Genomic DNA, 17,009 nt, shown 5'->3' on the forward strand with positions numbered 1-17,009 from the left:
GGCCAACTGATGTCATGAGTGACTTTGCTCTCATCACCAGAAATTGACAATTTGTCAAGTCCTGTATGAATGATGCCTCTGGGAACCACATACAGTTTTACTCTCTGTCTCACAATCTGTGACAGCATTTGCCATAACATGCAAAGAAATAAACCACCTTGTTATTTTTGACCAACCAGTGTTGACTTAAGTCCACTCAACTCATTATATGGCCAAAAAGCAGGATCCTTCTGCGCATCTGCCGATGGAAACCTATTAGCGAAGCCCCCAGGCCACAATGCAAATCTGCTAAAAACTGCAACTGAAAAAGCCAAAGCCCTTTTAAATTCACTAGGCACACCAGCTGCAGCCCAATTTAATTCTGTGAGTGAATAAAACAAAGCCGAAGCTGATTAGTAGCAGGGAATCTGGATGTGTTTACTTTTTGGTTGCAGGTGTCAAGTATGGCCAGCCACATGTCCTCTCCCCTCTCCTGTTTAAACAAACACTGAGCACAGCCTTCACAACAGGGACCGTATAGCGTATAAGCAAACAAAAAGGTCCTTTCTTTCACACAATCACTGCACTGTATTTGTCAGAGCTTTTATTTTGACTATGTAGAATATTTGGCATCCATGCACGGCTGCATTTCAAATAGTTATATGACTATCAGAAAGCTGAAAACATTCAGTCCCACCCAGATGTTGACTGTAGTGTTGATTACTGCGTCTCTAGATCACAACGGACTTCCTCAAGAATAAAGCAACATTAAGCAAGATTTAATAAACTGTCTGATCTTCAGGGTTCCCACACCTTTTGAACAAAGAATTTCCATGATTTTTCCACTCATTTGGGTTTTAAAGATTTTTTTTATATTAAGATTATGCTCACAAAGTTGATAAAATAGAAAATGTAATAAATAAGAGTTATTAAGATCAATTTCCATGGAAATCATGAATTTTACAATTCCTTGATAAATTTACAGGTTTTCCATGGCCGTGGGAATCCCATCTAATGCAAATGTAGAGGTTAAAACAACAAGACCCAAACATTCTGGGCTGTTTTGTAACTGCATCCTCAACAACAGGGTTTGTTGTGCTCATTGGCATGATTTTAGAAGCTGTAAAGTTGTTGTGGCAAGTCTTATCTTTAAAGGTTGCTTCATGCTTAATATAAAAACAACCAAGGATTAAGCTCTAACAAATAGGAAGGACTGGTCACTGCTGTGCTGACAGGAATACATGATTCCCACTCACATTCCTCTAAAAGATCCAAACAAACAAATGCCTGCCGTATTCAAATGACTTTGTTTCTTATGGTCCACGCATACAACTCTCAGAGTTCGATGTAGTATAAAATGACGTTACGAATATTATGAAATGAGGAAATAAACATGTCTGCTCAAGACACTGTCATAGACGTTGGCATGACGAAACATTGCCAGTTGCCAAATAAATTGAGCAAAAGGATCAAATTGAGTCTTAGTTTTTAATTTGGTTTCTGTCAAGGTGGGTTACATGTTAGCCTTGGGAAACGAGCAGGTGTGTGTCTGTGTGTGTGTGTGTGTGTGTGTGTGTGTGTGTAAGACAGTGGGGGAAGGGAGCTATAACTTCATTGAAACTACTCAAGTGTGTTTGAGTAAATAAAGGGCTTGTCTGGCAGGGCATACTGTCTTTCCACTGTAAAAGCACTTTGAGCTATACCTGCATGACTTGTATCACAGGGGCAAAGTCCAGCCAAATCACAGCGACCTGATTCCACAATTTTTGACCTGACAAGAATTCCTTATTTCAATCAAATTCAGTGAAAAATTACAATGAACAACACAGATTTATCAAGTACTGTAGATATGACAATCTGCTTAATTCCCAAAATAGCTTACTTATTTGATAATGGAGAGGAACACATGGCTAATGATCATCTGAAATCCACAGGGGAATATTCAGCAAAAACCCTCCAATTCCCAAAACCACCCACCACAAGACCACTACTGCTCTAACATAGGATAAATGAAAATGATTTCCGCACTGAACACACAAAACTCCATAAAGCTGCCATCTTCATTCTGCAGTGCACACCATCTGTTTAGTACACATTATGTACACTATATTCCTAAGCCAATTTACTGTAATTTTATAACATATATCATACACAAACACAATTATAATAGCCTTTCATGATACTTTAAGATTTCACAAAGCCCCATGGGTTTTCCAGACTTTAAATTCCCTGAGATATCCTTATATCTTTAACTATATAACTAGTAAGGTACATAAACATTATAGCTAATCACTGTATAATAGCATACATCAAAGTATCATGGTAATACCATGACACATACATTAAACAAAATTATCAATTAAATCAATTAAACCATCAAACTATCAGACCGGTCAAAAAGGCCAGACTAGAATTTGAATTACACTAACAATACCATAAATAACCAATAATACACTGTAATCATCCATTATGGTAACTTACATGGCACTGAATTTGTTGAGCATAGGATATCAGCTGTGAGAGATCATTTTCAGGATCGCCAACACACCACAGGCTAGATTCGTTATTAATGTATATGTCAATAAGACAGCAATGAATATTATCAGCACCGAATATGTGTTGGGTATGTTTAAATATAAGAAACTGGATTCTGCCTTGTTTGCATGAGATTTATTGACTGACGGATATAGAGAAGGTTATATGCTACTGTGAAATAATATCGAAATAATATCAAAATGCATGCAAAACAAGCGGCGTCATTTGAGCGCTTTTGTTATTAAATCGCATTAAACATTGCTTGCGTTTCTCACCTCGAGAGGGACAGAGACTCCGCTGTAGATCAGCTCTGCAGAAGTTTGGCGTTGAATGGTTGAGCAAGAACCTCCGAACATATAATCACACACTTCAAAGAAATAGATTCTTAAAACATACGAAACTGAAAAGTCTTAAACCACGCTGCGTACTCCCAGGTCATACGGATACCGACTGTGACATTCAAGCGTATGGTCCTTATAAATATCTCCAGGAGGCAGTATATGCGACGCGCTATGCACTCACGATCTCAAGCAAGTGTGTGCGGATCCACTGAGCGCGCGAATAGTAAACGATAGTAGGCTGAGCTGTGGGATGTGAGGTGACCAATCAGCGGACAGCACCAGAGACCCGCGTGCATGTCAGCGCGCGCCCAGTAGTTTACGAAAACATACCGATTTCACGAAAAGACAACTGAGAGAACTCAGCGAAAATCCCCTGAAAATAACTAGTGGCATGAACTAATTTGAATCTTTTCTCATAATCCACAAAAGGGTATGAATTTACTTTTTTAAACAAAATAAATAGTTTAATGTTACCATCATTGATGTGAATGGGAATATTTTGAGGAATCTCCGTCAAGTCTAATTTTTTATCAAATTCAGATAACACTATAGTACAGACTGACCGATAATATAGGCCTATTTATACCATGTTTTTGTATCTGTTTACCTGCATTATCTTTAGCTTAATTTGAACTAAATCTGTAAAACACACTACATTAATTATTTTCCATAGCCACCTTATCTCATCTTAGAATTGTTCTTGTGTTTTGCTAATGTGCTACGTACACATGCATGTTTCTTAGACGTATCAGGATGCCTGGACTTAGATTTTCACTGAAACTGGGCATGACCCCCCACATCAGATACTACAGTGATTACCTCAAACAGTTCACAGAGAGGTTTTCCTTCTCTCATTGCAGGTCAGGGACCGAGAGGTCATCACCTCTCACCTTCATGAGGTGTGCTAACTGAGCGCCAATAGCATGATTTAACAACACACATATCAGTTTGTCTTTTAAATTAACAGAACAAATTGATTCATCTGCTAAACGTTTCACTCACCTAAACGGTTAAACTAAAAAATGAGGAATATGCTACATATCATATATATTTTCAATAAGTGTTTAAAGTATTATACACATTAAGAAGACATTAGCTGATATGAAACCAGCATCTAATTGAGGGAGCCCATGAATAAACATACAGTGGAAACATTTGTTGAAAAAGCAGAATAGAACAAATTTCTAAAGCTTTAATGTGAAAGATGTGCATGAATCATCTCTAAAATCTGCATCACAAAAGACTCTTCAAATGTGGTGTGAAAATTAAGATGTTTCTTCATGCCTTTGACAACCAGGCTGAATAAAATCTGAATATGAGGAGCATTATGCTTGAAAATAACCATTCACAGATTTCACATCTTGGCTAACACCTCCACAATGGGCCCACAGTTATATAACCTCTGTTTATTGAAAGTCATTGTTCATTGTGAAGTGCTGAATTGTGGAGGTGTTCGTAAAGATATGAAGAGCTAACAGTTGCAAAAGTTAATACTGATGACAAGAACCAAACATAACAAAAAGTTGAAGAGAAACAGCTACAAGTTCATTCAAATACAGTCGTTCGTCCCGTTAAATACACATTTAAGTTTAGTCAGCACAGACGGTCTGACTTGGCTCCCCTTCTGCTCCAGAGGTATTCACACCCCTGTTTTGTAGTCCTAGATGGGGCATTATGAATGTGAAAAGTGAGACATGAATTATTTAGATGTTTGAAATGCTTAAAAAGAATGCATGATGAATACTGTGGCTGTTGGCTGTTAGGATTTTTTAAGTCAAACATGTAAATGCAAATGTGAACAGCTAAATGTGTTGATTATCCCAATTAAGCATTTTAATATTCCAAATCTTTACAAATCAATTTGATCACTTGATTAAATAAAGAGAGTCTCACAAAACACAAAAGTCTATGTAGAGTGTGTACATTTTTTTACACATAAGAATGCTAAACATGGAAATTGTCATCAGGGTACTCATTCAAACATTTCTGGCACATCCATTCTGTGGACAGAGATGATCAGGCACGGTGTTAAAAACCACAGTATGGTTAGCTGTAGTTAACCAAAGTGCTAATGTACTGCAGAAACTTTAGTATACCATATGGTTACATCATGTGTGTGTTGAATCTCCATTACTAGAAGGCAAGGAGGTCACAGTCGGCTTTGTCTTTTGATCTTTGGTGTCACTCTGTTATCATGTTGTTTAGGCTACTTCATTTCACGAGCCCATTCATTAAAATAATTTATAATGCTCCTTTTTCACCAATTATAAGAAATAATATTATGCCACGTTGGGTGTAATTTTGACTCTTAATAACAAGTCAAATGGAGACATTCAGTAGCCCAGCAACCGGACACTTTCCAGATTGACTTGCATCATATATGAATTCTGACTCAAATACCTGATGTAAGCCAGCTAAAGAAAAGCATCAGTCCAACAAATCAAGTGCCAGATCATGTACTGACCCTAGACCAGCCTTCCCCATCCCAATTTTTATCTTCACAATCATTGAGGAAAAAAAATAAATAAATAAAACTGGCCTCCAATCAGGAAAAATGGGTGGCAACCAATTCCAGACAAAGGGCAAAAGTAGGTCAGTACAGTCTGCTGCTTCTTTATTCATCATTCATAGAGCCTCATTAGCATCTCGTTATGTCACAAGATCATCACATGTATGGAAAAGTCAAACCATGGAAACCAGTGTGACTCAGTGATCAGAATTAGCTTCCAAATGAGGAACAAGCTACGTGTGTGTTGCTTCCTGACATTTAATGTGTTACCAAAAAACTTTGTGAAATATGTGACTCTGTATAGTTCTCATAAATTTAACACTGTAAAAAAAAAACATTTTTTGCTAAATTTATTTAAATTTATTCATCATTCTGTTTTGATTTTTAACTTCTTGATTTAAAAAAGCAATTCTACCATCTTAATTTGCTTAATTCTTAATTAATGTATCCCAGTCTATGTGTTGAACTTTTTTGTGAATATTTCTCTCTATGAAAGATGAATCCATAAACATCTAGTTTTTACCTTTTCCTTTAAGTTGCACTTAAATCCAGCACTTTTCTAAACATGCTGGGATAGACACAATCAATTGTACTCATGTATAGACTTCGTCACAAACATACCAGGGAAACCCCAACTGACAAGTAAAGAATGAGAAAGGCACTTTCCCAGTCGATTTCTCTTGATGGATTCAAGAGAAACATTACACTCTGCAATCTGATACAGACCACACAAGTGGACTCTCAACTACACAAGCCAGTTATAGTCAAATGCAACCTGATGATCAAAACCTTATGGAAATATGACTGGATTTAATTTGTCAGGAATGTGGACCATATATACGTTTCCAGAGGAATGTCTGCAGCACAAAAATAACTTTTTTCACAGTTGGCCTAGTTCAATGTTGGCGTGAGCCTGAGGAGAACGCCTTTATGTCTCTGTCTGACAAAACCACTCACATCCCAGAAACCAAAAAATAGGGCATCATAACTGCGGGAAGTGACTTTTGAGAAACCTTGATGTGAAGTTCAGTAACCCCCTTTCACAAAGACGTGCGCTTCTTCTGAGGTGACGTATCATTAGGATACTACGGCAGATCATAACCCATTGAACTCAGCCCTTAAGGTCACAAAGATATCGCCTCTCCCGTCCCATTCTACAACAACAGATGCCACATGATACAACATGTCACAGATGGACTGGATAAGATCAAAGGACAGGTGTAACAGCCAACGGAGACTTGGCTCGTATTCTGAGAGAATTAACACCAAATTACTGAAGGCCAAACAATTTTATTACTGATGCTGAAACTGTCATAAAAATTAATTCATAGTTCTAAAAATGATATATAGTAATAATATTAGACATTATTATTAAATATTATGCCTTCATAACATATTTTAATGCATATATATGCATACACAAGCATAAACACAACACTCTCCGCCCAGCAGGTGTGTGGGAGACTGGCTGCCAGCGAAATGAACAGGAAACCTGAAAATACTCCATGTTCTCCCGGCTCCCACACACACTGAAGGCCAAAGAACATGATCTCCCACCCATGTATCTCAGGGGTAAACAGAATCACATGATGTAGGGGCAGAATTTACTGTAAGTTGCATATAAATAAGTATGCAAACACGTCCGGATTACAATGTACAGCACACACTATATTGTTTATGCAGTATGAATGTTCACACTACTGGGATGCATGCCATGAATTATGCAACATTTTCTTGTCAGTTCCGACACATATCATTAGCTCTCAGCCATCACCACACTGACCACCTTTAGACATGTAAGCCCTGAACTACATATAAAGACACATTTATATCTCCTGTTACCATCTGGATGCTACGGTGAGTAGGATGGGCTGCTGGTTTGTTAAGTCAGTCAGGGGGCAAAGGACTGTCTTGTGTCCATCTGTGTCTGAAGGAGCGCTGACATTTTAATTATCTTTGACTGAGGCAAGAGACGGAAGGCCTCAGCCTGGGAAAAAACTGCCTACAAAAGAGAATGGGTTATAAAACTGTCTAAATGAGAGGCGTATGAAATGACACATGTAGGTTTAAGCATGATGTCCAATAAAAAGTTTGACCAAAAAAAGAAAAGAAAAGCTTTTTACAGGGAGGAAAATGGACACTGACAAAACAAAAAAACAAACTAAACTTAAACTAAACTAAAACTTAAAAAAAAAGTGATGACTTATGGAATATTTAACTCTGAAAATGTAAAAATCTAATTATATATAAAATACATAATTGAAATGAAATAATTTTATATAATTAAATTCTCAAATATAATTCAACAAATTACTCAATAGACTCAAAAAGTCACATAAGTATCCTGGAAAAGAGCTCTGAGAAAAGAGTTATGTGCTTTGGGAGGGGTCCTAAAGCATATGAGACAGAGCAGCTGGAAGACATCGCATGTGTGCATGTGGAGTGGCATTAATGTATGGGGGGAAGGCTAGGAAATGGAGGAAACTAGAAGACAACACCCAGAAAACCTCCCTGTGACCCACATACCCTGCCTTTTCCTCCCCCGTCTTGCCATACCTTCTGAGTAGAGAAGGCTTGAAAGCTGACATTCCATCCCCACCCCCCCTCTGTCAAAACAAACAAGAAGACCACCTGAGAAAAAGGAATTGTTTTGTCACATTTTCAAGGGTCTAATCTTAACTAGTCAGAGGCCCACTTTGTTTACATGCCTTCATATTACACGTCAGACCTTTGGGTACACAAGACATGTTTGAGAAATCAATGCTTGATATTCTATTAATAGCTATGTATGACGACACATTGCACTGAACGGAGGCATACGCATAGTTGTTTTGTTCTGCTTTTGTCTTATGGGTGTTGTCTTTCATCAACAAGGCTTACAAAGACTGCACTTCAGAAAAGGATTCCTCAGTGTCACGTAATGCATGGGACAAATGACACAAACATTGTTGAATTACGTCAATCACCACATTTATATGCAACAACAACATTCAGAATTTGGTAAGTGTCATGCAAACACATTAACCAATATGAACAATAACATAAAAAAATTGGCTTAATAAAGATTAAGCCAAAATTCTGGTTTCTAGAAATATGAATAAGACAGCTGGCACACAATAATATACCAGTATTTACCGGTATCAGAATATTGGGTCATGTAATGGCCTTAATTAGAATATTGACCATTACAAAACATTCATTATATCAGCATGTCTAAATAAGGTAAAAGGTGGGTTATACACAACCATTCAAAAGTTTGGGGTCAGTACGATTTTTTTTATATTTTTATTCATCTAGAATGCATTGAATCGATCAAAAATGACAGTTAAGTAAGGGTTAATGCCATACGAGGTGTCCATTATCAGGTATTAATGGACGACGGCGAGGCGTGAAGTCCTCCGCTGAAGTCCATTAATACCTGACAATGGACACCTCAAAGGGCATTAACCCGCTTATACCATGGTCACTTACGAAATAAAGAAATATTTAATCAATTAATAATACTTTAATGTGTTTTAGAGTAAAAATCGTGAGGGTTTTTATTTATTAAGTTGAGCGCACTATTTAATATCTCCCGTATACAGGCGTTGCCAAGCAACGTGACCACAGCGACCCGACCGCAGCAGTTGATCAGTGAGTTTGAGCCAGCGCAATCATTTAGAACTCTCATCAGGCAAATTGACGGGACGCCTTTCCTAGGTGTACATTATCACTTTTTAATGGACACCCTGCAGCCAATCAGAATCGAGTATTCACCCAGACCATGGTATAAAACATTATAATGATACAAACATTTTCTATTTCAGATAAATGCTGTTTTATTCATCAAAGAAGTGAAATGTATCAAGGTTTCCACAAAAACACACTAAGCCGCACAACTCTTTTCAACATTGGTTATAATAATAAATGTTTCTTGAGCAGCAAATCAATATTTTAGAGACTGATTTATCAAGGATCATGTGACACTGAAGACTGCCTGGAGTAATGATGCTGAAAATGTAGCTTTGCCATCAAAGTAATAAATTACATTATTTTACAATATTACTGTTTTTACTGTATATTTGATCAAATAAATACAGCCTTGGTGTGGATACTGACCAAAAACTTTTGAACGGCATTAGATAGACAAAATAATAATAATAATAACATTTCAACAACATTAAAAGAAACATCATAATTTACTCTTGTGACGTTGTAATTCATGCTTTTGTGTGCTGCTCTTGCATATACACTTTTAACCAGAATATGGACCATAAAAGAATAGAATTTTCTTTTTCTGGGGAACTATTCCTTTAATCAGAAAATGTGCATGTAAACATGGTCACATTATATTAAGGCAACACTTATTCCACAGAACTTTACCATGAGATTCCAGCCACAGGTTTCAGAGAATGCGAGGTGGCTAGATGATGTTGCCAGCAGACGGTCATAATGGATGTTCCCAGTAAAGGCTGGGGGGTGGCCCGCCTCTTTCCACCATCCCAGCTGAACAGCTGAACAGGCCCACTTGTGTGTTTGTAATCTTTCATTAATTCCACCAGTGCAGAGGACACTTGCTCAGTCAACTGGCTGCATAGCTGCTGTTTCTGTTTTTCAAAGCTGTCCACTGAATAATCTCACATTATAGATATGATGTCACTGGCACAGAATGAGATAAGACAAAATAGTCCACCACATAAGAGCTAATCTGTTCAGATTGCATAAGATATGTCCCTCTTCATGGCCGTCCAAGTCAACAGATGAGCCCCACTGCCCCTTCTCTCAGCCTGGGGCTCAACTGGCCGATCTGAGGCAGCTGAAAAGTGAAGATGGCATAATTCAGACCATTTATGTAACAGCATGTAGTCATTCATTAGAACTGGTCTCCACAAAAGTTTCTCTAGGTTGTGTTTGCCTATTCAAACGGGCCGCTAGACTGTCTGCTCTGACCCTGCTCACAGCCTTTTCCATCATGCCACCAGTGCCTGAAACAATGCAAGCGCAGATGGCAGGCATGCCACGCCAAATGCCACACAAAGCAGTCCCAGATGGAGCCGGCCTAGGATTTATCTGCCTGATAAAAGAGTCTGGAGAGATTGCACATTTTGGGGATTCAAAAAAATAGCCAAATATCTGTGTGAGAACATATGACCTTCCGATCGCGTCTTACTTCTTTCGTCCAGACAAAGTCTCCTTTTGATCTGCTAATGTTCAAATCTCCTGAAAAGGATGGGAAGTTAGACTGGATGGACAATGCCACTATTATGCACTTTGGTACTGTTTTGGGTTCTCAAGTCTTCTCAAGTATGAGACTATTTAGCTTTCACTGCCACTGTAAACATATGTTTTGAATATACAGTAGCTTTCTTAAAATAGACATTGAGACAAAGTGATCAGTAAACACAGCTGGTTGGCATCCCACATTCGGAATGAAATTTAAGTAAGCATAAGGTCTTTATACACAATATGAAATAAGTTTTCCTAACAAGGGTAACAGAAAAACAAAAGATTACTGTTCCTCATACAAATCTTGGGAAAGACTTCTCTGACATCTGTAAATGATTATAATTACAAAACATAACACTGTGAAATCACAAATTAAACAAAAAAAACATGCTACAGTTAAAATACAAAGTATATTCAAGAGAGGTAAGTGATGAAAATTCTTCCTGAAATCCAACTCTTAAGAAAATATCGAGCACGGTTCAGCTGTATCTTGACTGTGTGACCTAAACATTGCTATAAATCAAACACTTCTTAGTTTGAATTGATGTGGATGTTGCGGTTTAAAATGGATTGTTACAGTACGATAAAAAAAAAACGTAACGAATCCTTTCAGAACAGAAATGCCCTGATTATTCCCCTGTGGTTTTTGTGTGGGAAAAGTGATGATTTGGTGATTCATGTCACGTTCAAATGCCTGTGTGTGCTCATGCCGTCTTCCTGGTGAGGTGACGAGTGAAACGGAAGCTCCACAGCCCATCCCAACCACAGAGAGCTATCAACACACACACACCCTCCTATCATAATCCCTCTGCTTTGTGAAACAATTTAGATTTCTCTAGTGTACTGTATGGTTGATAGACTTGAACACGTTGTTAAAGGAATATATAGGCTATATATATTCCTCTCTCTCTCTCTCTCTCCCTCTCTAGAGAGAGAGAGCATTTCTTTTAACAACACATATTCATAACAACCATATAGCACACACATATGCAAAGGTTCAGTTAAAAAAAAGTCAGCTGTGGTTGCTAGAAATTAACTACAAAAAGCACATGTACTGACCCCTTATATTTTAAGAATAAAATATAAATAATTGTGATGCATTCTGGGAGCATCATTAATCAAATATGAGATATCAAACTTTATTTGCCGAAAAATGTTTTACAGTACAACGACGTCTTTTTAAAGCTAGTAGTAAGGGTTATATTTTTAGATAAAAACACTAGGGGATAGATCTGTTTAAAAATCTTGGCTAATCTTTATCAATTATGAAAAATTATTTTCTTGAGTAGAACAAGAGTCTAAAAGAGGAAGAGCAGGCACCAGTGAGAATGACAACTCATCTTTCAGTTAAAGCATTTACAGAGACAGGTTTAGATCATGCAAAAAACTAGTATCCCAAAGCATATTGATATTTACTGTATGCTTCAGTGAAGCAACAATAATAGAGCATGTTTGAAACATTTGTCTGTTTAAAATAAATTCAAAGCCTTCACCATCATGTAGTGGAGGTCGCATAAAATATTTATTTGAAATAGGTGATAACCGTATGACACTGACATGAATTGTTCATTATTTATGAATGTGGCATTGTATCTATAACAATAAAGTTCTGATGCAATTTTGCACTCAAGCTGCTTTTTAAAACAGTCACACCATGACTGTTTCATCATGATAATCTTCACACGTAGAACCGTAATCGAGTGATTCTCAGTGATATCATGATGTAATACACACAAAAAAAACGACACCGTTCCTTTATGAAACAACTGTAAAGTGTAGTCCATACTCTAAAAAATGCTGGGTTGTTTCAACCAATGTTTGGGTCAAATACAAACCCAACCATTGGCTTAATTTTTTATTTTTTTTATTTTTTTAACCCAACTGGGTTAGGTTTGTCCATATTTGACCCAAACATGGGTTGAAACAACCCAATATTTTTAGAGTGTAGTTTCTGTTTTGTGTTTCATGGACCTCTCGTTTATTTCTTCTTGTTTTCTGTTCTTCTTTCTGTTCTTCTCTGATTCTAAGTATGTTTGCATTTGTTGTCTCATGCTGTGCCCTGAATTGACCTATTTAAGTATACTATATGTCCTAAAAGTATATACTGTTTTTGTGAAGAAAAAGTACATTCAGAAGAGTATATTGGCAAGCTTTGGGACATACTACTTCGTCATAATTGCTTCTTTAACACACAGCTCTGTCGCTTAGTTACGTGCGTCTTGTCACCATTTAAACTGCCCTGTCAATCATCTTGTCACAGTTAAAATCATAATCAATTTAATTTAATTTCCTAACGTTTCGAAGAGAAATGTAGTAGCACGTTGGTCTGCCATTCGTGGGTCTTTTCATGCTTTTCCTAGCCTGATTTTAGCCTCTGATTTGAACGCTCTGTTTGAAGGGGCGTGTCTGCTGTGTGACTTCAGTTTAAACGCCCACTGCTGTGATTGGCTAAAAGCTTTGCATATGAAATAGCTATGTTAATGTTTAACTCATCTTTAACTTTTAGCACGTTTTTACTATTACAGCTCTGAATGTTAACTACTCATGAAATGTGATAATTATAGCAATGCAATTAGATCTATGGAATTATATTTATATCGTGGCATGAAAGGTTGCAGTGATGAGCATAGCTGATCAGACATGTATGCAGCGATCTCGTCGCTGCAACTCAATTTCTGCACACTAATGAATGCTTTCATCATAACTATCAGTGCAAACGCAATATAAATAAGAGATTTGTTGATTAGGGAGTTTTGGCACCATCTGGAACTCAGTCAGTGATAAACACGTGCTGTTTGATTGACATCTACAGCTATTGCAAACGGAGCATTCTTTCATCGCTTTCTTATGTCAATCAGTTTAAATAACAGATAATTAACACCCTAAAAAGTGAAACAATGTGAAGTTGACCATTTAGTCACTGGTTTGATTTACTGACAGGACAAAGAACATCTGACTGTAGCTACATGAATCATTACATCAGAAATGACTGGTCACAGATCAGGCATTAGAATTAACACGGTTGTGGCAATACTGTCAAGTTCATATCGTAAAAGCCTGCGCCGAGTTTGCTGACTGATTTACCAAAGAATCCAGTGAAATGTACCGATTATGAATAAATAATGTTAAACTAAGACATTCACATTGATGAAAATAAATATCCACATTCCTAGCATTAGGATCCTTTGGAAGATATAAGTTATTTTTAGGCCAGTGAGTGACCCTGTGCTCACGATACATACCGTTTTACACGTAATAATATAACGACAATAGCATGACAGCTGTTTATCAGTTTGTTTGTCTGTCAGTTAGCAGGTGCATGGTTAACTAAACTGCTTTCAGGATTGTACCCCTGAAAACTGGGCTCCTTGCTGAGGAGCACAATGTTGACCGAAATCTTTCAAAGCCCACCTCTGCCGGGACTCAATCCCCTGCTTTTGTGCTGTCAGTCAAGTAACTTCCACCAGTGCACCTGCCCATGTTCACTTTCTTCTCAGCATGCATGTCTGTACAACATCACTTTAACAACCAAGAGTCATAGCTTGCTGATATGTCTAGCTGTAATATAAATTGTAAGAAAGGAGTAGAGCATGTTTTTCACAGCTGTCGTGATCATTACATGATTCACTGAAACATCAGTCAGTGCTGTATAATGCTCATCTGCTCTTTCTGCGTAAATATTATACTTTTTTACCATTAGAGTGCATATTGGCCACGCAGATGCGGAGTAAAATGTAACGACGAGTGACGGTGTTGACAGCAGTTTGAGGAGGGTTCAAATGAACCGACACGTTTATGAGCATCAGGAGATCGCATGCAGCTGTTTTGACTGGTGGTGATATCTTTTATAAACTGTTCACTGTTTCTATGTAAAATATTTAGAATGTACTTGTTCATGGATCAAATTCATGATTTAAATGTTAAATATCTTTAAGCTGACAAGTGTTCCTGTCCAGTGTCCAGTAATTGATTTAATACTTCAAATGAATATCACACTGTATTGCAATGATAGTAAAGAAGTTTATATTACAGTAATGGTACTTCATTCGCCACCCAGGGATGGATTCCTTTAAAAGCATTAAATGTAACAGTATGTATGGTATTATTATTATTATGGAAATTTCATGTTAATGCTGATGATAATGTTTTAATCCATTCCAACAGCGCAGGTGTGAGTGACTTGAGCACTAGACAACAAATTTGTTCATTTTTCGGCGTGCACGGCAAAAGGAGTATAGGCTACTTTGAAAGGCTAGTGCACTAAACTGTGTGCAAGACAGAGCGAACGTAGAGAATGAAGTATACCTGGGCCTAATCAACTTTCTAGTTATTGTATTCAAAGGAAACTTGTCATGGAAGTGACTCATACAGGGTTGTACATGATCAGTCACAATGGGGCTTTTGCAACTCTAGAGCTTCTCAATCAATAATTAATAAATAATTAATTATGAAGTTAAAGCTTTTTTACAGACGTAACTCTGCAAGAACTTAAGTATAGTTATAAGGAGGCTAAGAATAGCTAACAATACTAAAGCCGGGGACACACTTAACGACTGTAAGGCAGATGATGATACTTACGACTGATCACACATCGATCAGTTCAGTCTCTGTTCACAGTCGGTGTTTAAAATCTGCTCCAGTCGTTGCGTGTGTTCAGTTCAGTCTTAGAATGTTTCAGCAAGTCATTAAGTGTGTCCCCGGCATTATGGATGACGCAAAATCATTGTCTGGGACATCATGAACTTTTTGTTCCAAGATGGGGTCAGAACTTTTTCCAATGCCAGGCAATTGAAAGCTTAATATTTGTCTGATGACTACACTGACCTGTCCTTTTGTCTATTTGGCTGTGTTTTGGAACTAACTGTGGTTTTATTAACGGTTTCCAATGGTGACCACACTCTCTCTCTCTCGAGCCGCTTCCTGTTGGGTAACGTTTCTCTGACAGTTGTTTACAGAGCAATGCTCAGACACTGTTTTATATGCTCATCCACAATACAACATGAAACAATATGAATTGGCAAAAGTTGAAGGTTCAAATTAGACTTTGACAGATCACAAGCAACTTGCATAAAAACTAAAAACATTGCTCACATAATTCATAATTCAGAATCAATAACATATAATAGTATCCATAAAACAAAGGGAAAAAAGCGTAAAACGTGGAGAAAAAAAAAGTGAATCTAAAAATAAGCAGTCTGAGTAAATCTGCCTCTCTGACTATAGCTCAGTGAGTCAGATTTGATGAACATTTATTTTATAATTGTCAATATTTAGCAGTTCTGAGAACACAACACAGGAATGTTTGTCCACAAAACTGACACTGTACTTTCACTTCCTGAGAATGTTTAAGCTTCATGTTGTGGCAACGTTTGACACGGTGTAAATTCATAAAATGATTTTCGCATATCTAGATTTGATACAGTCAAGTCAAGTCAAGTAAAAAAAAAATATATATATATATATATATTATATATATATATATATATATATATATATATATATATATATATATATATATATATATATATATATATATATATATATATATATATATATATATATATATATATCACATTTCAAAGCAACATAGTTGCACCAAAGTGCTGTACAATAAAACATTGAGCATTTAAAAAAGAAAGCATAAAGAGAAACCATGCAGGATACAAAATATACAGTAAACACATTAAACAAAATACAATAAAAAGTAAAAATAAAAACCTATAACTAACCTAATCTAATCAAAAGGCAGAGAGAACAAATAAGATTTAAGACCCGATTTAAAACTGGCTAATGAAGGAGCCGACCTCACATTTAACTGTTCCAAAGTTTAGGTGCTGCAGAAGAGAAGGCTCGACCACCTTTAGTTTTACAGCGAAAACGTGGGACAGTTAAGAGAAGCTGATAACCAGACTTAAGTGTTCTTTGGGGAGGGTAAGGAATCAGAAGATCACAAATGTATTTTGGTGCAATGCCAGATAAAGCCTTGTACACAAAAGTAGCCATTTTAAAATCAAGTCGCTAAAATGGAAGAAACGTGATCTCACTTTTTTGTGCCGGTAAGAAGTCTCGTAGTCTTGTATAATATACAATACCTATTTATTTTTTAGAGCATCTTGTTTTATGAGTTCAGTCATTATTTAATTTTTACATGAGTGTTTATTTCTAGCATAGCATGGAAACAAAACAAAATGTATTGTAGAAGAACATCAACAAAACTAAAGAGCAAGTCTTCAGCAAATCAGAGTAACAAAGAGAAGCTACTTTTTCATTGAAACTGTCTGACGTTTCAATAAACTAAACCCCAACACAAAACCTGTAGAGACAGACATATAAGCAAAGTTGGACAATAGCCACTTGGTTCAGAGTTTCGAGCACGTCAATCAGACTCAACAGAGAGGAGGAGAAAAAAGATAGGATGTTTTCTCATCCACACCGTAACC

The 17,009-nt window shown here is 36.9% G+C and overlaps 1 protein-coding gene across 3 annotated transcripts in view; it reads right to left on the reverse strand.

Annotated features, from left to right (window-relative positions):
- The window catches only part of rasgef1ba (RasGEF domain family, member 1Ba), a 76,558-nt gene that overhangs the window by 17,287 nt on the left and 42,262 nt on the right, over window positions 1-17,009 (reverse strand). The window contains exon 1 of one of the 3 annotated variants that reach the window (XM_081365050.1): window positions 2,790-3,073. The exons of the other annotated variants lie outside the window; for them this stretch is intronic. Within the exon in view, the coding sequence (XP_081221176.1) occupies window positions 2,790-2,870 (81 nt within the window). The 5' untranslated portion in view covers window positions 2,871-3,073. Of the gene's footprint in view, window positions 1-2,789; window positions 3,074-17,009 lie in introns of those variants that run through there. 3 annotated transcript variants of the gene reach the window in all.

This window comes from Scardinius erythrophthalmus, assembly GCF_964197995.2.
Source record: "Scardinius erythrophthalmus genome assembly, chromosome: 5".
Lineage (NCBI taxonomy): Eukaryota > Metazoa > Chordata > Actinopteri > Cypriniformes > Leuciscidae > Scardinius > Scardinius erythrophthalmus.